The sequence below is a fragment of the Cucurbita pepo genome, chromosome LG03 (assembly GCF_002806865.2).
Source record: "Cucurbita pepo subsp. pepo cultivar mu-cu-16 chromosome LG03, ASM280686v2, whole genome shotgun sequence".
NCBI classification, from domain to species: Eukaryota; Viridiplantae; Streptophyta; class Magnoliopsida; order Cucurbitales; family Cucurbitaceae; genus Cucurbita; species Cucurbita pepo.
This window is the reverse complement of record NC_036640.1, coordinates 4,705,644-4,730,363: the sequence shown is the minus strand read 5'-3', so window position 1 is coordinate 4,730,363 and position 24,720 is coordinate 4,705,644. Positions and strand designations below refer to the sequence as shown.

The following is a 24,720-nucleotide window of genomic DNA, read 5'->3' as shown; positions in this document are numbered from 1 at the left end:
CTTTAATCATTGTAGACAGATTGAGCAACTGAAGTCTTACCCAATCCTCCCATTCCAATTATGGCAACCACAGCAATATTTTCCTTTGTATTAGGATTTGTATTTAAGAGAAGATCTATAATTGCTTCCTTGTCGTCGTCTCTTCCCACCACTTCATCATCACATATAGAAGAGGAAGTCTCTCGACTCTTCCTCAACTCATTATCTCGAGTATTTACTATAAGCTCAGAGAAATAGAATTTATTTTTATCATCGTCAATATCTTTCAGTTTCTCCCTAATGTCTTTAATTTTGTGACTCATTTTATATCGGAATGCAATCTGATGAGGTATAGAGAAAATTTCACGTACCTCTTTAGTCCATCTTTTACCTTCGGCCATAACTTGGCGCCTCAAGGTTTCATAACCTAACTCGTCAATCAAGTCATCGACATCGTAGAAAGCCTGTTTGACCCTTGAAATCCAATTCTTCACTTGATCGCTGTTGGATTGTTGCTTCTCTGCATCAAGAAGCACAGCTTTCATGGCTGAAATAGTATGTTTGAGCTTGTCAAGCTCATCATAGACCCCCCAAAGCAATTGAATCTCTGTGATAGCAAGAGAACCCAATTTAGTTACAAGGGATGTGGCAACATCGAATACGATTGATTCCGCCATTTCAATGGTTCCAACAAGTTCCAATGAGATTTCTTCTTCTTCTTCTCATACTTATTAAAGGTGTAAGAGCTTGAGGCACCCATAAATGTCTCTAATACTCTGAATCAATCCAAAATCTTTACAAAGTTATTCGTATTCTTCAAAATCTCAAATGCATTTTTATTTTTCATTACTTTTTGACAAGTTCCAATGAGATTTCTTTTTTTTTTTTTTTATAACTTTTACACCATTTAAAAAACGTTTATAAACTAAAATGTTTTTTAAAAGTTTATTACAAAACAAGACCAACAGACAACTTATAATAGTGTCATAGAACTGATGCTTTGGGACGTTTCTCTTCTATGACTGCACAACTCCCAAACACTCGTCTATCTTGATCAATATTCATCCGTCGTAGATTATGAAAGTAGTATATGATGAATATAAACATGGTCAGTAAACAATTTTTTTTGTAGGCTCTAATCGTCTCCTTAACCTAATAAGTTATTATTGAAAAATAAGTTATTATAGAATTTTTCATCAAGTTCTAGGAAATTTGGTCTCAAAGTCTACAGCAATTTGAGCTTGTAAAAAGATGTGAAAGTTTCAAAAACTCAATCCGCCTATATTGGACCAACCAACTTTTGTGGCTATAGCATTTATTTTTTTCACTTCCAATTAACAATTTTGGAATTAGATTCTTTGCCAACCACTTTAAGAAAAAAAGAAAAAAGAAAAAGAAAAAAAGAAAATTCTATATATGTGGCTTAAANTTTTTTTTTTTTTTTTTTTTTTTTTTTTAATCGACCAATCTGTTAAACTTGGGCTTTTCTTTTATTAGAAAAAATTTGGGCTTTTCTGGTCTTTCTCCGAGCCCAAAAGCCCAGCCCAATTCAGGATAACAAAAATCATGTTTTCCGCTATAAGGATTCGAACCGGGAATTTCTCATTCGAACTTGGAATTTATTGACACCTAATGGATTATTTACAAACATTTTAATGTTACCGTTGAATGCTCCTACATATTTTTGAAATGTGGTACTCATAGTAAAGGTGTGTTTTTTTTTTTCTAATTATAGGTGTTTTTGAAGTTTTTTTTTTATAAAAGAATTCAAGGTATCGATGAATCCATGGAAAACTCAAGAGTATTTTTAAACCATTTTGAAATATTTTTATAAAAGTTTTTTTTGGAAGTGGGTATTATTGAAAAGTTTGAAAGTTTAAGGTGTATAAGTATTCTACAGAGTGTTTTTGACAAAAGATTTGGGTCGCAATCTAATACATAAATTGGGATACCAAAAATGAATATTTATTTCCGCAGCCAGGATTTGAACCTGGAAATTACCCCTCGATTTTACCACTCGATACAAATCAAGGATATTAACCAATTGTGAAATTGTGCAACTGCGGATTTTTTTAATTAACTGATGCAAAGTAAATTATATGTACTTTTAAAATATTTTTTGGGTAATGAATTTAGACTTTTTTTTTAAGTGTTTTTTTTTTCTCTAGAACGAACCGTTCGCTAAAATGTGAGATGATATATGACCGAACATATTAACTTTGTCTTAATCTGCACTTAAAATGTTTCTATTAATTATAAAGAACGATTATTAAACATTACGAACGAATAATCTTAAATTTGATTGGTTGTCAATTGGTCCTTGATCTCGATTGCTAATTCTAATTTATAATATTCTTTATTCATCTTCTATTTGTATTTTGATTTTATATTTTGCTTTCAAATTTTAAGAGTTGTTTATTGTGAAATGTGGAGCCTCAATTTTGTGTTCATTTATATAACAATATGAAGAAAAAAAAAATACTCACGAAAACGACTTATAGATCTAATATCGAAAGCTTTCAATGTGAGTAATAAAAAAAGGATTAAAGTAATTATTGAGATAGTTGAACGGATTAAACTTGATCTACTAAGATGATTGCAAGAAAATAATAGATAAAATGAAGAATGATTCTGCACACGTTATAATGCCCTACGATGGACGAACAACTTTTTCTTCTCTTCAATGTCTCAAACTTATGAAATGATTAGGTAACGAATTTGAGAAATTTTTTTTGTCAATCTTCTCCGTCTTTTTCCTTGTACCTCTCTATCAATTTAGGGCTATTTCAAATTCTCAATAATTTTAAAGAGCGGAGGTGGTGAATACCTTTCGGCAATGAACTGAGCTTTGGACAACGGTAGATCATTAGGTTTGAGAGTGTTATGTGTTCGCCTATCCATTCTGATAGAGTTATTAAATTTGGGCATGCGCCTATGTAAATGTCTGGAAGAGTTGTCACATGTCGCATCCCATTAGGCAAATAATCCAACTTGGGAATTCTACAAAAACGAAAAGACTGGAGACTTCGAAATTCTTTCCATAGTACATCATTCATAGGATAATGTACAAGAGAAGAAGACACATTTGTAAGCTTTTGCAATCTTCTATTAAAAGACGTCAAAGATTTGTGAAACGATAGAATAACTCTTTTGGTAGAAACTCAAGATCATCAATTTCACTAAGGTAAACAAAAGATAAGTCTTCAACACAGTGATTGACGGTCCTTTCAATTACCACAGTAAGTAGTTGTGAACTAATTGCATTCAGATTGAGTGACTTCTAAGGTGCATGCCAAGGGATTGAAACCAAATGGAGACAACCATCGATCACAAGACATTGTAATAGGAAATGATGCATTGTTTGGAGAAGCTTCTGATAAAGTTTCACTCTTCCACCATCCTTTTAAATTGTGCATGTCTTTGATGCATAATTTCTCAAGGGATGAAGAAGGATATTCATTGTTGTCAATGTAATCAATGTTGGGTAATGATTGGAGACCCAAATACTAGAGACAAGTAAATGGATCAAATTGTGGGAAAGCTTGTAATTTGAAGCAATGTGAAAGCCTTATGCTGGCCAAGTTAAAAAGGGTATTAGAGGATAGCTATTAGCATATATGTATCTTTCGAACGTTTGAATGTGATTGTAAGCATTTTAAAACCCTTTTGCACTCATTGTCCAAGACAGTATTCGTGTGCTTGTCTTTGGAATAGTTCCAAACTAACTTTAACTTTTGAACACCCAACTTCAACGTAAGTTAAAAGAATTCGTTTCTAAATCATTAGTGGTACAAACTTCCAATCCTTTAATAGTCAGTCTGCCCTTCAACTTGTTCAGTCTATTCAGCTCGCTTAAATCACAACCAGTATCTTTTTTTAGTACAAACAAATTCATTGTTTGAAGACTAGTAATCTCACCTAGTCCTGCAACCATGTAAATCAAGATGCTTAAGGTTGACACATTTTTTAATATCTTTCCGTAGTTCTCTAAATAGAGAACAATTTTGAAGGATAAGTGTTTTCAAATTGTGCAATGCAGCAATAGAATCTGGAAGGAATTTTATCTCCCGATTTCTAGCAAGGCTTAGATATCTAAGCTTCATCCAATTTTTTGCTTCTCTCCGCAACTCTTGTAAACACTTACATCCATCAAGGATAAGTGTTTCCAAATTATGCAACTTAGTTACAGAATTTGGAAGAAACAAAAGATGAAATAACATTATCTTCAGATACCTTAAATGTTTCAACTTCCCAATAGATTTAGGCAATACTTCGGAAGGAGTAGCGTGGGCGAAATTCAAGCACGATGTCCTCAGTCGCAAAAACTTGGTAGAGATTAGGTTAAGGGCTTTTTTGCAATCGTGTAGGAGCATCAATAATTAATGTCCTCAAATTTTTTGCCTCAAACAATAATTTGAAGGATCCGAACTTTATACCAAATTTATGATAAATTGAGATGTGTCTGGTTCTTTCAATGACGACCTTATCTTTCACATCCATAGTAACGTATTCATTTTTTACTATAGAACAAGCAAGATCATTCATCAAGTCGTGCATCTTAAACTTTATTATGTCACCCATTTCATTTCTTGTGACGTCTTGAAAGAATGACCTTGATAATAATTCCATGAAATAATCTTCACCAATATCATTCGGCTCAACTGTATCAATTGATTGAATGAAACCTTGCGCCACCCATTGCTTTATCACTTCATACTTTGGAATATTATAATCTTTGGGAAATAAAGCACAGTCTAAGACAAACTAAATTGGAGATGGCTATAACTGAGCTTTAGTATTGATAGCATGAATTGTGTCTCTTCTCTTTGTTCCAAAACTTGAGAAAGCTCGTTATCCTTGAAAGCCAACCAAAGATGATGTTCTGGTTTTTTGGCATATAGAAGACGTCCGATCGTTCTTATTGCAAGAGGAAGGCCTTTTAACTTTACCACAATCTCCTTCTCAATTTCGACTAGATTCGAATTTTCAAGTTCTTTTTCTGATCCTTCGTCTCCTAAAGCCATTTTTTTGAACAATAGCCAAGCATTTTTGTCATCCAATTCTTCTAAAGCGTAATATGAAGTTGTGTCGAAGTCTCTGCAACTCGCTGTGACGTGTCGTGATCAAAATTCTACTACCTGATGCACCAGCCGTCAATAATCTTTTGAGAATAACCCATTTCTCGTAATCTTCATTCCACACATCATCCATGATGAGCAAGTACTTTTTTCCATCAATTTGCTTTCGAACTTCTCTTTGCAACAAATCCATTTGAAAAATCTCAGTCTTCTTTCTCGTTGCAGACTTTATCATTNTTCCATAGTACATCATTCATAGGATAATGTACAAGAGAAGAAGACACATTTGTAAGCTTTTGCAATCTTCTATTAAAAGACGTCAAAGATTTGTGAAACGATAGAATAACTCTTTTGGTAGAAACTCAAGATCATCAATTTCACTAAGGTAAACAAAAGATAAGTCTTCAACACAGTGATTGACGGTCCTTTCAATTACCACAGTAAGTAGTTGTGAACTAATTGCATTCAGATTGAGTGACTTCTAAGGTGCATGCCAAGGGATTGAAACCAAATGGAGACAACCATCGATCACAAGACATTGTAATAGGAAATGATGCATTGTTTGGAGAAGCTTCTGATAAAGTTTCACTCTTCCACCATCCTTTTAAATTGTGCATGTCTTTGATGCATAATTTCTCAAGGGATGAAGAAGGATATTCATTGTTGTCAATGTAATCAATGTTGGGTAATGATTGGAGACCCAAATACTAGAGACAAGTAAATGGATCAAATTGTGGGAAAGCTTGTAATTTGAAGCAATGTGAAAGCCTTATGCTGGCCAAGTTAAAAAGGGTATTAGAGGATAGCTATTAGCATATATGTATCTTTCGAACGTTTGAATGTGATTGTAAGCATTTTAAAACCCTTTTGCACTCATTGTCCAAGACAGTATTCGTGTGCTTGTCTTTGGAATAGTTCCAAACTAACTTTAACTTTTGAACACCCAACTTCAACGTAAGTTAAAAGAATTCGTTTCTAAATCATTAGTGGTACAAACTTCCAATCCTTTAATAGTCAGTCTGCCCTTCAACTTGTTCAGTCTATTCAGCTCGCTTAAATCACAACCAGTATCTTTTTTTAGTACAAACAAATTCATTGTTTGAAGACTAGTAATCTCACCTAGTCCTGCAACCATGTAAATCAAGATGCTTAAGGTTGACACATTTTTTAATATCTTTCCGTAGTTCTCTAAATAGAGAACAATTTTGAAGGATAAGTGTTTTCAAATTGTGCAATGCAGCAATAGAATCTGGAAGGAATTTTATCTCCCGATTTCTAGCAAGGCTTAGATATCTAAGCTTCATCCAATTTTTTGCTTCTCTCCGCAACTCTTGTAAACACTTACATCCATCAAGGATAAGTGTTTCCAAATTATGCAACTTAGTTACAGAATTTGGAAGAAACAAAAGATGAAATAACATTATCTTCAGATACCTTAAATGTTTCAACTTCCCAATAGATTTAGGCAATACTTCGGAAGGAGTAGCGTGGGCGAAATTCAAGCACGATGTCCTCAGTCGCAAAAACTTGGTAGAGATTAGGTTAAGGGCTTTTTTGCAATCGTGTAGGAGCATCAATAATTAATGTCCTCAAATTTTTTGCCTCAAACAATAATTTGAAGGATCCGAACTTTATACCAAATTTATGATAAATTGAGATGTGTCTGGTTCTTTCAATGACGACCTTATCTTTCACATCCATAGTAACGTATTCATTTTTTACTATAGAACAAGCAAGATCATTCATCAAGTCGTGCATCTTAAACTTTATTATGTCACCCATTTCATTTCTTGTGACGTCTTGAAAGAATGACCTTGATAATAATTCCATGAAATAATCTTCACCAATATCATTCGGCTCAACTGTATCAATTGATTGAATGAAACCTTGCGCCACCCATTGCTTTATCACTTCATACTTTGGAATATTATAATCTTTGGGAAATAAAGCACAGTCTAAGACAAACTAAATTGGAGATGGCTATAACTGAGCTTTAGTATTGATAGCATGAATTGTGTCTCTTCTCTTTGTTCCAAAACTTGAGAAAGCTCGTTATCCTTGAAAGCCAACCAAAGATGATGTTCTGGTTTTTTGGCATATAGAAGACGTCCGATCGTTCTTATTGCAAGAGGAAGGCCTTTTAACTTTACCACAATCTCCTTCTCAATTTCGACTAGATTCGAATTTTCAAGTTCTTTTTCTGATCCTTCGTCTCCTAAAGCCATTTTTTTGAACAATAGCCAAGCATTTTTGTCATCCAATTCTTCTAAAGCGTAATATGAAGTTGTGTCGAAGTCTCTGCAACTCGCTGTGACGTGTCGTGATCAAAATTCTACTACCTGATGCACCAGCCGTCAATAATCTTTTGAGAATAACCCATTTCTCGTAATCTTCATTCCACACATCATCCATGATGAGCAAGTACTTTTTTCCATCAATTTGCTTTCGAACTTCTCTTTGCAACAAATCCATTTGAAAAATCTCAGTCTTCTTTCTCGTTGCAGACTTTATCATTTTTTCAACAATAACCTTCACATCAAACTCTTCAGAAATACACACCCATAGTTTCATCTCAAAATGTTTCGTGGTGCTTTCATTATTGTAGACAGATTGAGCAAGTGCCGTCTTTCCTAATCCTCCCATTCCAACTATGGCAATCACTCCAATATTCTCCTTGGTTTTAGGATCTGTATGTAGGAGACGATCTATAATTTCTTTCTCGTCGTCATCCCTTCCCACCACTTCATCATCACATATGAAAGAGGAAGTCTCCCGACTCTTCCTCAGCTCATCATCTCGAGTATTTATTATACGCTCAGAGAAATGGAATTGGTTTTTATCAGCATCCATAGATTTCAATCTCTCTTTAATGTCTTTAATTTTGTGACTCATTTTAAATCGAAATGCAATTTGATGAGGCAGAGAGAAAACTTGACGTACCTCTTTTATCCCTCTTTTAGCTTCGGCCATAACTTGTTGCCTCAAGGTTTCATAAGCAAACTCGTCAATCAAGTCATCGACATCGTAGAAAGCCTCGTTGACCCTTGAAATCCAATTCTTCACTGCATGGGTGTTGGATTGTTGCTCCTCTGCATCAAGAAGCACAGCTTCCATGGCTGAAATAGTATGTTTCAGCTGGTTAAGCTCATCATCCACTCCCCAAAGCAATTGAAACTGTGGGATTATAGGAGAGCCCAATTTGGTTACAAGGGATGCAGCAACATTGAATAGAATTGATTCCGCCATTTCAATGATTCAAACTAGTTTGATTGAATGTGTTAACCTCTTTTTTTCTTTCTTTTAACATGTCTAAATGTAAACATAATCTCTATTTAATGTCAAGTGGGATAAAATATATTGTAAAAGGAAATTAAATATTGAAGCATTGGAAGGAGTTAAATTGGAGGATCCCACATGCATATGCTTCCATATTTAAAAATCGTCAAGTCTATTGCAAATGAGAATTAAGCATTTTTTTTAATAAAGGTATAGAAATATCTCACTATGATACGCGTTTTAAAAATCTTGAAGGAAAGCTTAAAAAGAATAATATTTGCTAACAGTAGACTTAGCTATCAGAGCTAGATACCGAGCGATGTGTCAGTGAAGAGGCTGAGTTTCGAAGGAGATGAACACGAGGCGATGTACTAGTAAGGATGTTGAACCCGATGGGGGTCGATTGGGGAGTCCCACATCGATTGGAGAAGAGAACAAGTACCTATGAGGACGCTAGGTCTGGAACGAGAGTGGATTATGAGATCTCATGTTGGAAAGGAAAATGAAGTAAGGATATTTGATCTTGAAATAGGTGGATTGTGAGATTCCAAGTCTCACAGGAGCACGGATCACGGCCGCATGCCACCAAAATTTTGTCTTACCCAAAAGCCCAAATCGGATAAGAAAAAAAATGCGGAAAGGATAAGAAAAAAAATGCTTTCCGCAGCCAGAATTCGAACCTGGATTTCTCAACAGAAATTTTCCAATTGTGCTACTGCGGATTTTGATTGACTAATGCAAAATAAATTATATATACTTTTAAAAAAAAATTGGGGTATTGAATTATTGATTATATTTTTTCTCTTAGGACGAATCGTTATCTAAAATGTGCATGATATGAGAAAACTTATTAACTTTGTATTATTCTACACTTAATTAATTATAAACAAGGATTATGAACTAACAACCTTAAATTTGATTGGTTGTTAGAGTTGGTCTTCGGTCAACGCTCTCAGTTGTCAATCCTAATTTGCTAGGACTAAAGATCAATGATCAAAAATTAGGATCAATGACTAGAGGTCAACAACTAAAATCATGTATTAGTGACCAATAATTTGGACATTGTGTTTTACCATACTTTTGATTGATCTTCTATTTATATTTTGATTTTATATTTTACTTTCAAATTTTATGAGTTAATTCATACATTTGTGGAGTTAATCGTCACATTTGTGTTCATGTATATAACAATATGCAAAAAAGAAAAAGAAAAAAAGAACCCACGATAACGACTTGAAGATCTAATATCGAAAGCTTTCAATGTGAGCAATAAAAAAACGATTAAAGTGATGAAGACAATTAGAAGTATCTACGAGGGAGCTTACATTTGGCTTTTCGAAATCCCCCATTTGTTGTTATGTAAGTATGCATTTAGTGGCTACTCCCATCCCAAAACATCACGTGTGAAGCTTTGATTGCCACCATAGTAGAAGTTAGAGGCAAAGTGATTATTGATATCGTTGAATGGATTAAACTTGATCTCTGAGATGATTCGAAGAAAATAAAAGATAAAATGAAGAATGTGTTTGAAAATTCAAAAGGAATTAATTGGGCCGGAGAAGAAAATTTTAAGGGTTAATTGGGGTGGTAGCGGGATATACCTAATGAACTTAAGTATAGAAATTGTTTATATTGGAAATAAGAGTTCGACTAGAATTCCACGTAAACATGTTATTATTTTCATATTTTATTAGTCTAATATAATTGACAATTGCTACTCTATAACCAGGTATGAAATAAAAAAATTAAAAAAAAAATTATACTTCTGAAAATTTATGGTCTCATATAATCTAACGATAGATATTAGTTTTTTTTAAGATTAATAGTCAATGATTTCTCTTATGTTCTGCCCCAAACACACTTAGATTTTGTTTATTTGAGTAATTACGTTGAAGATTAAATACTGAAAACGGTTTATTAGAATATTTTACATTTTTTTAAATATAAATTATATTGAAAATTTAAAATTATTAATTAAATAAATCTNTTTTTTTTTTTTTTTTTTTTTTTTTTTTTTGGATAAAGATTGATTTTGTTGGGGGAAAATATGATATAAATAAAGAGGAAAATATAAATCTATGAAAGATTTAAACATCATAAAAGAGGTGTACTTTTTTTTTTTTGTTCTTTTGTATTATTATTTCTTCCTTAAATTATTTATTTATCTTGATTTTTTTTAACTCGTCTCTTTTTTTTTTTTTTTTAATATGATTTTTTCTAATTCTATAAATTATTTATATATATTATTTATCTTTTCAATTTTTCTTATAAATTATTTATTTGAGAATAATTATTAATATTAACGTTTAAACAACTCAAAATTCAAAATGCATATTATTTATGATATATTTATCCATTAAATTTTTAATAAAAATAAACTAACAAAAGTAATAAAATAAAATTCTTTGAAGTAATTGAGGACAACAAAATATTAATTTTTTTAATATATATTTTTTATAACATTCATCTTTTAATTTATTTTATTTGGAATAAACTCAATTAATGAATTGTTTATTTTGCAATTTTATTATTATTAATTATTTAATTATAATAAATCCATAATAATTTATTTAATTTATTTTGACTAAAAAAAAAATAAATGAATTACTTATTTATTAACATTTATATAAGTATGTAATAAAATTATTAAAAATATTTTATTTATATGAAACTCTAGTAACATTTTCTATGCAATACCAAAGACCGTTATTTGATTCGTCGTCATCTTGTCCTCTGACATTCTATTACGAGGCATCTTATTCTCCATAAAAAAAAACTCCGACCCCTATATTAACCATACAAAAATTAAAGGGAGATCCCTCTGCTTTTAATTTTTTAAAAAATACTATTACGTCATATCTAAACATACGGTTCAAAGAATAAATTCTTTTAGATATGACAAAAATACTTTTACCATGTGAAAAGTATCTTGGGACGTAGATTCACGATAAGTTTAAGATAGCTTCTAAAAGAAAAATTGGATATTTGATTACTCGTTAACTATACATAATTACTTTTATAAAGTTGAGATTAAATTACGGTTTAGTTATAATTCTTCCACTTTGTATTTATTTAATCCATACACTTTAAAAACTGTCTAATAAATTCTTAAACTTTTAATTTAATAAATTTTCAAAATTTTAATTTGGAATCAAATAACTTACTAGTAAAATATAATTTAAAAATCTAATAAATCTTAATTTTAATTTTTTTTTTTAATTTATTCTAACACAAAATTTAGGTAAGAAAATTAATACTAAGATAGAAATAGTGAAGGGCAAAACAGGAAATTTGGCGAAGTTAATTTTGTACGTTGAAGTCTTCAAATAAAACGCGCGTCATCTACAGATGCCATAATCGATTCAGGGACTTGAAATGGAGGAACGTCCCTTTGTTATTTCTACAGAACCACAGCAGGTTCGTCTTCTTTCTCTCTTATCCTTCGATGCGTATTTGTTAATCGATTAGTTATGAATATTTGTATCCGTTATACACTCGATTCATTCATTTGTTATTCTTTCCTGTGATTTTGGAGTTGATATGAAGTGGGGAACACTCTTCTGTTAGGATTCTATAATCTTGTTTCTTGCATTTGTGCATTGCCGTTTTCCTGCAAATCTGTCTACTGGCCTTTTGTTTGTTTTGATTCATGTACTGTTTTGTTTTCGTCTGAAAACTCCTTTTTAGAAGTTTTGATTGAAGGAATTGTTATGGTTGGGGTGTGTTTTTAGTGAGGAATTGAACATGGATTAACTTTTGATTGTTTTGATAATTGGTTTGAGGAATTGAATGAATGGATTTTCTATGTTGCGTACTTTGTTTATGGGTCTTTGAGCCCTTCCTTCCAATGTAGTTTTTGTTTGCTTTTAATGGATGGGGCTCCGTTGGTTTCTACAAATACATCTAGAGATTTGCAGGAAGGTTTTGTGCCTCCAAGTTGTGTTCAAACCATCTCTTAAGATCAATTATTCAAAGGAACAGAACACCCAACAGCTATCTTATTAGGGCCAATCAATTTAAACTATTATCAAAAGGAAAGAATTATGAACTCTGTATAAAAGTGGAGATTTCCCACATGAATTATTTGCATGATACTTGTCCTTGTCTTGTAAGGTGGAGGATGGAGGTGAAAGTCCGAGGTACACTATTGATGAAGCTCTTGTATCCATGGGTTTTGGGAATTACCAAATTCTTGTGCTTGTTTATGCTGGAATGGGATGGGTTTCAGAAGCTATGGAAATGATGTTACTCTCCTTTGTTGGACCTGCAGTTCAGTCTGCGTGGAGCCTTTCTCCCCGTGAAGAGTCTTTGATTACCAGTGTGGTTTTTGCAGGCATGTTAGTTGGGGCCTATTCATGGGGCATAGTTTCTGATATCTACGGACGAAGGCAGGTCTCCTTTATTCTAATATCATTTCACTTTCATTTACATATGTGTAAGCTTGATGATGCGACTTCCTTCCACTTAATACATTTTGAACAATCTACTTGCATCCTTGGCTTTCAATTTGAACAATCTTTGGACTGATACTTATAAAAAATTGTATTATATTCCGAACTTTGAAATTGAGTTCTTATGATATAGAACTGAACGTTTATGACAATCTTGATTCTATATTTCCTTTGCTTTTTCTCATTCAGGAAAGGTTTCTTCATTACAGCAACAATCACTTCCATCGCTGGATTTCTAAGTGTTTTTGCCCCAAATTATATATCTTTGTTGATTCTTCGCTGTCTAGTTGGCGTTGGGTTGGGAGGTGGCCCTGTACTTGCATCCTGGTTCTTGGAATTCATTCCTGCTCCTGAAAGAGGCACGTGGATGGTTATTTTTTCAGCATTCTGGACCATTGGAACAATCCTTGAAGCTTCATTGGCATGGGTATAATCTAGCTTTCAGTTATGTTCCAGTGCATGTTCATTTCTAGTCAAGCAACTTTGCAGACGATATCTAATTTTGGAGATTAGGGTGATTTGCCTGCTATGAGCGATGAGACTGAACTCCGAAGTGAGGTAGACACAAGGCAGTGTGCCAGTAAGGACGCTGAACCCCAAAGGAGTGGATTGTGAGATCCCACGTCGGTTGGGGAGGAGAACGAAACATTTTTTAGAAGGGTGTGGAAACCTCTCCCTAACGACTAGTTTTAAAAATTTTGAGGGGAGGAAAGCCTAAAGAGGACAATATCTGCTAGCGGTGGGATTCGCTGGTTACAGTTTTCTTATTTTATTTATTTTTGTATAGTCTATGCCTTTCAGCCGAGACCATTAAAATGGTTGCAGTAACCTTTATGTATGCCCTCTTACTTGCAGATGGTCATGCCAAAATTGGGCTGGAGGTGGCTCCTCGCACTTTCTTCTTTTCCTTCATTTCTCCTACTACTCTTCTACCAATTTACTCCGGAGTCCCCACGATATCTCATTTTACAAGGTAGAACAAGTGATGCAGCTATTATTTTAGAGAAAATAGCACGACGTAATAGAACAAATCTCCCTCCTGGTGTTCTTGTTTCTAGTGACACATGTGATTTTGAGAAGCAACGTATTCCCCTGGAAGTTGTACAATTGCTTTCACCAACACAAACGAAAGTTGAAACTTCTCAAGCAACAAAATTTAATATGGTGGGTCTCTCTCCATTGTTAAAGCTTCTTTCTCGAGAACTGATTGTGTCTACATTGCTCCTCTGGGTGGTTTTCTTTGGCAATGCCTTCTCTTACTATGGCCTCGTGTTGCTGACCTCTGAGTTGACTGGGACAGATAGCTGTACGTCTACTGATTTACATCTAAAAGAACATGAAGATTTCCACTTCAGAGATGTCTTTATCTCTAGTTTTGCAGGTAACAGTCTTCTGGTTGTTCCAAAGTTTCCTCTAGTTAGGGGCAACCCTTTGTTGCGTGGATGATAATCTAACCACAAATTTTCTTTGAAGAGTTACCTGGTCTATTATTATCAGCTGTCATGGTTGACAGAATCGGGCGTAAGCTATCGATGTCTTCACTGTTCTTCCTGGGCGCCACATTTCTATTTCCCCTAGCGTTTTATAGGATTGATGGATTGACAACGAGCCTTTTGTTTGGAGCTCGCGTCTGTATCACATCTACATTCACAGTTGTCTGTATATATGCTCCTGAGGTAAGTTGGAACACTAAACTTTACATTGCCAAAGATAACATTGTGATGTTTTAAGAGAATGGTCTGTTGTTGTCTGCTTTTGATACTATGGTTCTTTTTTATCTGGACTTGCTTTCTCCTATCATATGCCTTTCTTCTTTAAAACTGAACTCTTTTTACTCATCCATGTTGCTCTCTTATAAGACATCTTTATTTTCCGCCATGTTTGCGTTTCTTGGTACAACAATTGTTCTTGCCTTGAGATTTTTATGTAGTTTTTCTTAAGCTCTTTCTTATTTATACTCTTACCATCTATGCAATCTTCAGATATATCCAACCTCAATCCGAACAACTGGATTTGGGGTTGCTAGCTCTATTGGAAGAATTGGGGGAATGTTATGCCCTCTTGTGGCAGTAGCTTTGGTTAAAGGATGCCATCAAACAGCGGCCATTGTTTTGTTTGAGATTGTATTTTTTGTGTCAGGGATCTGTGTTGTGTTCTTCCCATTTGAAACCAAGGGACAAGATCTTCCTGAAACAATGTAGCTGGAAAGCTCAGAAATCATACTGATCACATAGTTCTAGTAGGACTCGACCTCGGCTCCATTACCTTTGTTCATTATCTGCTGCTATAGATGTCGTTGAAGAGACCGTATCTTTCAGTATCGACTCTGCACTCGTCGTGCACATGTATAATACAAGGTGTACCATATTTGTATTCTCAAACTCTTAGAGGGATAAAATGTAGGATGACACTAGAATAAGCATACTTCATATGAATATTTATGTTCCGATTAAATTCATGTGGTTTAGACACTTGTTGTAATATCTTTCATGTGTACTAAACACATAGTCGTCTCTTTTGTCGAAGATCTCACATTGAAAAGCTGAAGAGACTTCTCGATGTTTATAAAAATATACCTTTTACTTCCTTTGTTGTCATTTGATTTTTGTTTTGAGATTGTACCCAGCATGAAGCCGAATGGATATTCAGTTAAAAAAAATCCGACAAAAAAAAAGAAACTTCATCCATGGAGTTAATAATTGTTCAAAATAGAGATGTTTATTTTACTTGAAAGGTCGTAGCTTCTGGGGACTCGTCTCAAATGGAAAAGGGATTACCCATTTAGATAGAGAATGAGGGAGGGACTGGGATACATCCCGTTAGATAAATTGGGTCAAAGTCGGGATTATATTCTCTACTTCCGTCTTCACCTTATCCGGCTCCATCCGGTCTAAAAACTATATTTTCTTAGGGTTTAATTTAAGGTTGAAATGGTAAATTGGTGGGTGTGATAAAAGCAGGGCCAGAAACTAGTTATCCCTTTTCTTCCCATCCTATTATATTCAAGCCATCCATATCAACACGTGGATCAACGCCGATCTTCAAAAAAAGCGTTTCAAAAATCAACACACATTATCCAGAAGAAGAGGAAGATGATTCGATTCTCGAAGGCCAGAGCAGAGTAGAGTCAAAATCGAATCCAAAACTTCAGAATGATAAGCCATGTAAAAGGTCCATTTCCACCGATACCAGCCCTAGCGCATCCAAATTGGAACAGCGCCGTCGTCCGATTCACCGCTCCGCTTGCGCTAACCAGAGCCAGTTGCCGGATTGCAACCACTGCGGCGGCGATTTTAGCAGCCGCAGTCGTGATTGTTTCGCCGGCGCCGTCAGCCGCTATCGAGAGTAGCAGCAACTTATCGGAACAACAAGAAGAAAGCACTACGCTGTCTAACATTCCGCAGACGCTTTCCGGCGAGTGCGCGCAGCCGAGCGACTGTAAGAAGGCGAGAATTCAACGGCCGAAGTCGAGGAAGGCGGAATCGTGCACGATTAAGTGCGTTGGAACTTGCATTCGAGGCGGCGATGGATCACCCGGAGAAGGCCCTCTGAACATCAGAAGGTAAGGATAGATTATTGGAAAATGGCTATTGATGAACACACACAAATTTGTAGGAAATTAAGCCGAATTCTTAGTGTTTGATCTCTGGAATTTCTTCGTTTATTGTTTGCAGACCGATTGTTGTTTTCAAGCAAGGTTTTCGAAGTCGTCAATACTGGTACGTATTCCTCTTTGAATCTCAAAGTAGTTTTAATTTTATTCCATTTTTGTTTGAGAAAAAAAAGTCAGTAAATGAAACATTTGAAACCAAGTTTAAAATTGAAGAAAAAAGGGTTATCCATTGGGGATTACCACCAAGTAGAGGCCAGTGATGAACGACCATTTCAGTAATGGTCAGTTGTTGCTGGGCTCGATTTCTTGCCACCGGTCCTGGACACTAGTCATTGTTCGCTCGGTCCCAATCATTATTCATCAGCACCCAATCTCAATCAATGTTCTCCTATCACCAGCCATCGATCACCAATCCCCAGTCTCAGTCGATGGTCTTTGATCCCAGATGCTACTTGTTGGTCCCTGATCTCAATTGGCGACCCTTGATCCTCAACCTTGTTGCTACGATTGACAATTGGGTTCGGTGATTGTTAACCCCCCGACTACTGTCGGTGACCAACTCTAACCACCGCTAAAATTTGAAGTTATTAGTTAGTATCTGTGTTTGCATATATTAGCTTGTCGAAGAAGTCAGGCTCGTTGGATGATGAAAGTCCGACTAATTTAGGGAATAATCATGGAGTTTATAATCAAACAACTCTCTCTCCATTGGTATGAGACCTTTTGAAAAGATGTCCAAAACAAAGTTACCAAAAACTCATGCTTAAAATGGACAATATCCATAAAGCTTAGGCTTAAAATGGATAATATTCATACCACGGTAGAGAGTCAGGCTCATCTAATAGCTCATCTAATAATGCCTACCAAACTTCTTAATAATCGGTTAAGTTTTGGGGATTTTGCAGTTTGGTGGAGTGTTCAGATATCTGCAATTTGATCGGCGATGGTGATGATGGACCTTGACTACACTTTTTTTTTTTTTTTTTCTTCCTTTCTGTGCTATTTTATTACTTCCATTACAACCTCAAATTCATCTTTTTCATTCTCAAAATTAGTTTTTAATATTTTATTTTATGTGTTTTTTTTTTCTTTTGTTGCATGAATAGCTCTTTTTTTCTTTTTTATTATTAAAAAAAAGGGTATTTTTTTAATATAAAATTGATTGTTTTAAATATTAATAAACCCGAAAGAAATGTAAATGCTATTTGATTCTATTTTTTAGATTCAAAAACTTAACTAAAACTGGATAACATTTTTTTAATTAAAAGAACACTAAAAAATGCAAAATCAAACCGAACCAAATTCGAATATCTGTTTGAGGCATTTTGGTGAAATTTGAATTTTTTATGTTTTGGTGTTAATCAACTTTTAAACATAAACTTTCAAATTTTCAATTTTAACTAAAATTTTAAAAATTAATTTTTATAGCCGACACAGATAAATTATTGTGTCCGATTGAATTTAAAATTTTCAATTTTGTAATTAATAGAATACATTAATTTCTAGAGAATATTCATCCTGACCTATTAAATATATATTTGACAACATTTAATTGTTAATGTTACAAATTTGAAACTTTATAAACATATTATACCCCATATAAAAAATTTAGAAACTTATTAAATACAAGTTATTTCAAGTTCAAATATCATATATTGACACAAATCTAGATTGTATAGATTAAATGTCTAATCTTATATGAACTTGTGCCCCGAGCTTGAGGTTTTTAGGGTCAATCACTAGACATGGTAAATCTTTTTTTATTATTATAAACATTAATTTATATATTTTCATAATCATTTAATATTATGTTGTAAAAAAAAAACTAGTAAATTTTATTATCTTTACTAAGAAACCACCCATGAAATTCATATATAAAAAGAACAGGAGATTAGCCNGGTAAAGCTTATTGGGACTATAAATATGCACATCAATCACCCTTAGAATATGAACTAAACTCCCTTCCCCCTAAGATGCAAAATATACAAAACTTAGGAGCACCATTTCCACCTACCTAACATCAACAATTCTTCCTAAAATCTAAATTTACACCCACATTGTGCAACCAACCAAAGGCAGGATGGATGAAGATATCATTGCAATGAAGATTTCTCAGCCAAAAACAAGTATCGAAAGCGAGAATCGAAAGGAAGAATACCACAGTTTCGAGACCCGATTAGGCTTTGTCGCCTCTGAGATATGCAACCCTGAACAAACGCAGCTTGATGGGGTGGAAGGTAGTGAGATATCCACACTGCTAAATTTGCATCGTCAACCGAGTTTTTGGCGAAACAATATAGCAGTTTCGGTACCAATAATCTCCCTTTGTTGCTAACACCTACCGAAGCTCGAATGAAATCGCGTTGTGCCTCTACAAGATCCTCTTGAATATTGTTTGCATTGTAGATCCTCACCTATATAAGTAGAAAAATGTTAATATGTCGGTACACTATCTTACACGTGAGTTTTCTGGTCTAGAATTACCGCGGGAGACGAGTACGTTCCACAGCTTAGAGCGAATGTTAAAAGTGGTTCGTGTTTGTCTATTGCGAATCTTCGCTGCTCCTCGGTCACCTTCGACTTATGAAGAGCGAGAAGCAAAGCCTGGTTATGATATAGGGTAATGAGGCAATGAAGTGTGATACAGAGAATAACCAAGAAAATGTAAGAACATTTTATAGCAAGTGCATACAATTTGTGGCCTGTGAACTGGTGGTTTCATCTTGAGGATGCCATATTCAATTCCTGTTGCACTGAAAGAATGCCCACCAACTGTGTATGCTGCCTGTAAGAGTACATTTCAAATGATATACATCATTAACACCCAAAAAGAAAGAAGCTGGAGATGAAACTACACATTTTGACTGAACCGGTGCATTGCTTGCTTTCAAAGTGATATCAAGAATGATACATGAACACAAAGACTTTGAATGCACATCTTATCTTATGCAGCCAAGAAGGGTCTCACTCTTTCCATTACACTCATGCATCTCAAGTCTTATCACCAAACCCATCTGTTTTGTTTCTCTCTCTCCAATCGATGTGAGATCTCACAATCCACCCCCTTTGGTGGCCAGCGTCCTCACTGGCACACTACTCGGTGTCAGGCTCTGATACCATTTGTAATAGCTCAAGCCCATTGCTAGCAAATATTGTCCGTTTTGGCCCGTTACATATTGTTGTTAGCCTTACAGTTTTAAAACGCGTCTGCTAGGGAGAGGTTTTCACACTCTTATAAGGAATGCTTCGTTACTCTCTCCAACCGATGTAGGATCTCACAGATGACTACTTGTGGAGGAAAGTAACTATAGGGTAAACCTGAAAACGACCTAACTATATTTTATAATTAAATACAGAAGAAATATGAGGCTCTAAAATATGAATCCACGTACAAGGAAAAAGAAAGGAGCAAAATAATGCCTTGAAATTCAAACCTTTTGCATCAAAGAGAAAAGTTTCAGTTCACTTTTTGGAACTCCATAAGCCAGGTAAGCCTGTAAAAAATAAGACAAGATATGAACAACAAACTTAGCATCGGTTTGCGTAACACCCAAGCCCACCTCTAGCAAATATTGTCCTCTTTGGGCTTTCCCTCAAGGTTTTTTAAAACGCGTCTGCTAGGGATAGGTTTCCACACCCTTATAAAGAATGCTTCAATCCCCATATCTCACAATCCACCCCCTTTCGAGCCCCAGCATCCTCACTGGTACTCGTGAGATACCACATCGATCGGAGAGAGGAACCGGTGCCAGCGAGGACATTGGACCCCGAAGGAGGGTGAATTGTGAGATCCCACATCGGTTGGAGAGGGGAACGAAACATTCTTTATAAGGGTGTCGAAACCTATTCCTAGTACACGCATTTTAAAAACCTTGACAGGGAGCCCGAAAGAGAAAGTCTAAAGAAGACAATATCGGCTAGCAGTGGGCATGGGCTTGGGCTGTTACTGTATGTTTCTCCATATTTACAAATATGCTCTCACAGTTGACCATGAACGTATTAAACCGAATTCAACAAGGAGAAGCCACTTACATGCATGATCAGTGCATTATATAAGTTAATCCAGAACGCTAGTCTTTCGTCTCTGTTTAAGTGAATGGGATTCACTTTTGCAAGCTGCTCAACAAGAGTGCTGTTCACAAAACAGATACATTAAGGCAAAAACAGGCCAAAACTAGATTGCAGTAAGATAATATGGTCTATGAACACTACCGGAACTTCCTCAATTCACCAGCAGCATATTCTAATTGCTTCTTCCCGACCGACATCCAAGAAACTTCAGCTGCTTGCGAATAATTCCCAATGTCAGCCCAGCTTAATTTTCCACGTACACTGTATGGATCACAAGCATTCTGTGTGGCTAATACTTCAGAGCTACTTGGAATATCAATTTGTGGACTTTGTACTCTTGATGAAATAATCGACCGTTCAGATGACGACCACCACGACGAATTGGAGAGATGTCCTCGGGGTGACACAGGTGAGTGGTTTTCTATTGTTGATGATTTGGATGGCACAGTTGAATCTGCTAGTGAGATGAATATGTTCTTCATACATCTGACCATTTCTTCTGACAATATATTAGGGTGATGCCAGAGGCCACTTGCTAGTGGACCTCGAGACATTTTGTCACATTCTATTGGTCGGGAACGTTCATTGACCTCTGTCACCGACGTCGTCTCAGGATGTGTTTCAACTAGGCCAACTGCACTCTGATTCAGCATAAACAAAGCTACAGCGTTAACTAAATGCATTGAAGAACTCAGCAGAAAAACGAAGTTTTAGGTAAAGAAAAGATATATATTTACATCAAAAGAAAAGAACATTGTGGTGAGATACCGATTTTTTCTTGGTGTCAGAATTGGAGCAACGAGAAGTTGAACAAGGTGATGAATGCATTAGACGATATTCTGCAAGCTTTCTTTCATTCTTTTCTTGACTAAGTTGGAAATGTAAAGAGACTATTTCTTGCTCGAGTCGTACAACTGCATCTTCCAACACTGCAATGCTAGATAAAAGATCTTGGGCCTGCACAAATTTCAACACAAGAATATTGCACAATGATTTAAAACTAGAAAACATAATACAAATAAAGGAAATTTTGAACAATCGGAGGTGTAACAGCTCAAGCCCGCTCAAGCCCATGGCTAGCATATATGGTTCTCTTTGGGATTTTCCTTCTGGGCTTCCCCTCAAGGTTTTAAATTGGGTTTATTAGGGAGAGGTTTCCACACCCTTATAAGTAATGCTTTGTTCCCTTCTCCAACCGATGTGGGACCCCCCACCCAATCCACTCCCTTTGGGATCAACGTCCTTGCCGACGCATTGCCCGGTGTCTGACTCTAATACTATTTGTAACAGCCCAAACCCATCACTAACAGATATTGTCCTTTTTGGGCTTTCCCTTCTAGGCTTCCCGTAAGGTTTTAAAAACATGGCTACTAGAGAGAGATTTCCACACCCTTATAAGAAATGATTCGTTCCCTTCTCCAATCAATGTGGGATCTCACAATCAACCTCCTTTGGCACACTGCCCGGTGTCTGGCTCTGATACTATTTGTAACCGTCCAAGCCCACCACTAGCAGATATTGCCCGCTTTGGTCCATTACGCATTGCTGTCAGCCTCACGATTTTAAAACGTGTTTGCTCGAGAAAGGTTTCCACACCCTTATAAGGAATGCTTAGTTCCCCTCTCTAACAGTTGTGAGATCTCACAATCCACCCCCTTGAGTGCCAGCATCCTCGGCACACCGAAAAAGAAAAAGAGAAACAGAGAAGATCCTTGAGGAAACTAAAATTGGTAGCTCTAAAGCACTTAAAATGGCTTTACTTCCCTACCAGCATATTATTTCATAATCCCCCAAGATCATCATTATTAGTAAAATTGGATATTGAGGAGGTTCTTCAGATTTTGAAGCATAAATAGAAAGGAATATATCTTAAAATCATTAAACTCACCAACTGGATACTCAATAAATTGCGTAGTTATAAGCAACATACATGATGAGGGAGGCATGAGAAGTTGGCTAATCTTAGATCCTTCTTTTGAATAGCATCTTCAAGCGAGGTATGCAGCTCAATCTCTTCTTGCAACTTTTGTTGTAACCTTTTCACCTACAAAATCACATTTTTAACCCAACAATCAAACCAACTGGGAATTTCCTAGTCATGTTGAAACACTAAGTTCAATAGATCCAATGATCTTGGAAAAAGGAACAGGATGACAGGATTTCTTTGAAGCGTAGGTGACATTTCCTGATGCTTTACTAACTTAAATATAAACATGTTGAAGGCAAATCTATGATGATATTTAGACACTTACATCTTGTTCAAGCTGAAATCTGTAGGGAAAAGAACCATCATCTTTCTCCAATACGCCATGATTGCTCTGCTACATTAAGCAAAACTCAGAAACAATGGGGAATGTAATGCGTAGATTACATTTTACAGCCAAATCATGTTGTTAAAAAGCAATAGATGACTAGATTAATCGACTCACTAAAACGTTACGACGCTACTAGTGTTTTAAGGCGAACCATTCAAATAGAGAAACAGAAGGAGAAGAAGATCTTTCAACTTTTCCTCTCCTAGGTAGTTTGATTCTCGCTTCAAATTTATCCGAGCTATCTAAGCATCGTGCCACATAAGCTTGTCGCCCGTCACAAATTAACACACAGTAAAAGAATAGTATAATTGAAAAACGTTAAAGCACGAATTGGAACTATTTGCTAATAGAGATGAAACTAAAATAGATATTCAAGTTACTTAAAATATTGTCCTCCTTCGGCTTTCCCTTTCAAGCTTTTCTTCAAGTGTTTTAAACCACGTCTCGTAGGAAGAGGTTTCCACACCCTTATAAAGAATGCTACGTTCTCCTCCCTAACCGATGTGGGATCTCACATTTTTTGTGTTCAGAACTTAGCTGATACACGAGAGAGAAATAAGTTCACAAGCTAATACCAATATAAAGCAAACTCCTCAATCCTGTACATTGAGCATAATAGTTAGCATTTATCAGCTCAGTCGAAGGTTGAGGACGTATGGCTCGAGGTGAAGGAACCCGACCTCAACCACTTTGCAGTTAGCAATTACCTTAGTTCGTGCTATACGGTCACTAGTAGTTTGCAGTGAGCAATTATCAGATATTTGCACAGAACAAAAAACAGCAATTATTAGTTAACAACAATTGTGTTTACGGGTATCATTATTTTTCACTCTCAAGTCAGTTTTTGCTCCAACCCAAGCCCACCACTAGCAGATGTTGTCCGCTCCATTAGCTTTACGGTTTTAAAACGCATCTACTAGGGGAGGTTTCCACACCTTTATAAGAAATGCTTTGTTTCCCACCCAACCGATGTGAGATCTCACAGTTTTTGTGCATAGTTAGAGTTCGAAATTACAGTAGAACATTAGAAAACATTGTAATCCTTCCTTCCATTTATACCCAGTAACAGAAAACCATGTCCATAACACCTTACCTCTAAAAACGAGTCAGCACAGCCAAGCTCAACAACATTCCCTGAATTAGAACTGAACCCAGAGAGGGGATCACATCTGTGACATCATAATGACAATAAAAGGAAAGAAAATCATTGAAAAGGAAGCACAACTGGATCTCTACAAAAAAACAAAAGAAATGAAGAACATAATAAGTCCAAGGAGAAGAGCAGCTTTACAAGCAAACTCCAGTTTGAGCAGGTAAATCCGACATTCTGGGTTTATGAGGTTCAGTGGCCTCTACATAACAAAAAAAAGATCCAAAATAAGCATCACAAGTCCGACATTCACCCCAAAATCTAGATTCTGGGTAACCCACATCTTAAACGAAGAACCCATATCTGCTAACCTTACAGAGCATCCGAATCGAGAGCCATGGCCCAGAGATGCAGACTCATAAATGCACAGTGACGCCGTCGCCTGCGAAGAGACGATATAATAAAAATGAAGACAAAAAAGGAAATAGCCCCTCATGAAGGCACAGTTACGAGTCATTTTCAAGAAGAAAAGGCAACCCATTACATTATAAACACAATGAGAACCAGTGAACCTAATCAAACGATGATTCAAAAGTAAGGCATAAACAAAAGAAAAACCCAAAGAAGAGCCGAAAAAACTCAACTGATGTGATGGGTGTTCCGCGAAAATCAGGGCTGAGCCAAAAAGGAAGGAATGATTCAAGTTTTTGTGGGAAAGTGGAGCTGTTCGTTCTTCAAATTTATTTTCGTTTCCGCTTTTTGCAGTGGGAGTGGTTAAAAGTTTTGAAGTTGAAGCCACAAAAGTTAAGCAATATGATTAAATAAAGCAATAAAGGAGCCTCCACTG

General features: G+C 35.6%; 6 protein-coding genes across 9 annotated transcripts; 2 read left to right on the top strand and 4 right to left on the bottom strand.

Moving 5' to 3' along the window:
• Position 1: 1 nt before the first annotated feature.
• On the bottom strand, positions 2-725 carry LOC111791539 (putative disease resistance protein RGA4). Its single transcript, XM_023672924.1, has one exon. It carries the CDS (start codon positions 654-656, stop codon positions 3-5), a length of 654 nt encoding a protein of 217 aa, XP_023528692.1. The 5' UTR covers positions 657-725; the 3' UTR covers position 2.
• Positions 726-4,733: 4,008 nt separating this feature from the next.
• LOC111791818 (putative disease resistance protein RGA4) lies at positions 4,734-5,307 on the bottom strand. Its single transcript, XM_023673301.1, has 2 exons — positions 5,118-5,307; positions 4,734-4,993 (listed from the first exon to the last, which is right to left on the bottom strand). Exons 1-2 carry the CDS (start codon positions 5,305-5,307, stop codon positions 4,734-4,736), a joined length of 450 nt encoding a protein of 149 aa, XP_023529069.1.
• A 1,705-nt stretch (positions 5,308-7,012) lies between these two features.
• Positions 7,013-8,303, bottom strand: LOC111791817 (putative disease resistance protein RGA4). The gene is made up of 2 exons (XM_023673300.1): positions 7,397-8,303; positions 7,013-7,272 (listed from the first exon to the last, which is right to left on the bottom strand). Exons 1-2 carry the CDS (start codon positions 8,301-8,303, stop codon positions 7,013-7,015), a joined length of 1,167 nt encoding a protein of 388 aa, XP_023529068.1.
• A 3,387-nt stretch (positions 8,304-11,690) lies between these two features.
• On the top strand, positions 11,691-15,371 carry LOC111791770 (organic cation/carnitine transporter 7-like). 2 transcript variants are annotated; one of them, XM_023673242.1, is made up of 6 exons: positions 11,691-11,750; positions 12,447-12,721; positions 12,974-13,211; positions 13,640-14,165; positions 14,282-14,460; positions 14,767-15,371. In XM_023673242.1, the coding sequence occupies exons 1-6, from the start codon at positions 11,709-11,711 to the stop codon at positions 14,983-14,985; spliced, it is 1,479 nt and encodes a 492-aa protein (XP_023529010.1). In that variant the 5' UTR covers positions 11,691-11,708; the 3' UTR covers positions 14,986-15,371. The 2 variants fall into 2 exon arrangements, with proteins under 2 accessions (XP_023529010.1, XP_023529009.1); XM_023673241.1 differs by having other exon boundaries at positions 14,258-14,460.
• Positions 15,372-15,753: 382 nt separating this feature from the next.
• On the top strand, positions 15,754-17,484 carry LOC111790064. Of its 2 annotated transcripts, none has more exons than XM_023670854.1 (3): positions 15,754-16,346; positions 16,459-16,503; positions 16,796-17,269. In XM_023670854.1, the coding sequence occupies exons 1-3, from the start codon at positions 15,937-15,939 to the stop codon at positions 16,881-16,883; spliced, it is 543 nt and encodes a 180-aa protein (XP_023526622.1). In that variant the 5' UTR covers positions 15,754-15,936; the 3' UTR covers positions 16,884-17,269. The 2 variants fall into 2 exon arrangements, with proteins under 2 accessions (XP_023526622.1, XP_023526623.1); XM_023670855.1 differs by lacking the exon at positions 16,796-17,269 and adding an exon at positions 17,303-17,484 and having other exon boundaries at positions 15,758-16,346.
• Positions 17,485-18,321: 837 nt separating this feature from the next.
• LOC111791085 lies at positions 18,322-24,660 on the bottom strand. Of its 2 annotated transcripts, XM_023672286.1 has the most exons (13): positions 24,518-24,660; positions 24,245-24,315; positions 24,075-24,135; positions 23,877-23,952; positions 22,721-22,786; positions 22,399-22,512; positions 21,237-21,425; positions 20,610-21,109; positions 20,430-20,529; positions 19,832-19,891; positions 19,090-19,182; positions 18,882-19,001; positions 18,322-18,811 (listed from the first exon to the last, which is right to left on the bottom strand). In XM_023672286.1, exons 3-13 carry the CDS (start codon positions 24,107-24,109, stop codon positions 18,491-18,493), a joined length of 1,674 nt encoding a protein of 557 aa, XP_023528054.1. In that variant the 5' UTR covers positions 24,110-24,135; positions 24,245-24,315; positions 24,518-24,660; the 3' UTR covers positions 18,322-18,490. The 2 variants fall into 2 exon arrangements, with proteins under 2 accessions (XP_023528054.1, XP_023528053.1); XM_023672285.1 differs by lacking the exon at positions 24,518-24,660 and having other exon boundaries at positions 24,245-24,493.
• Between the last annotated feature and the right edge of the window lie 60 nt (positions 24,661-24,720).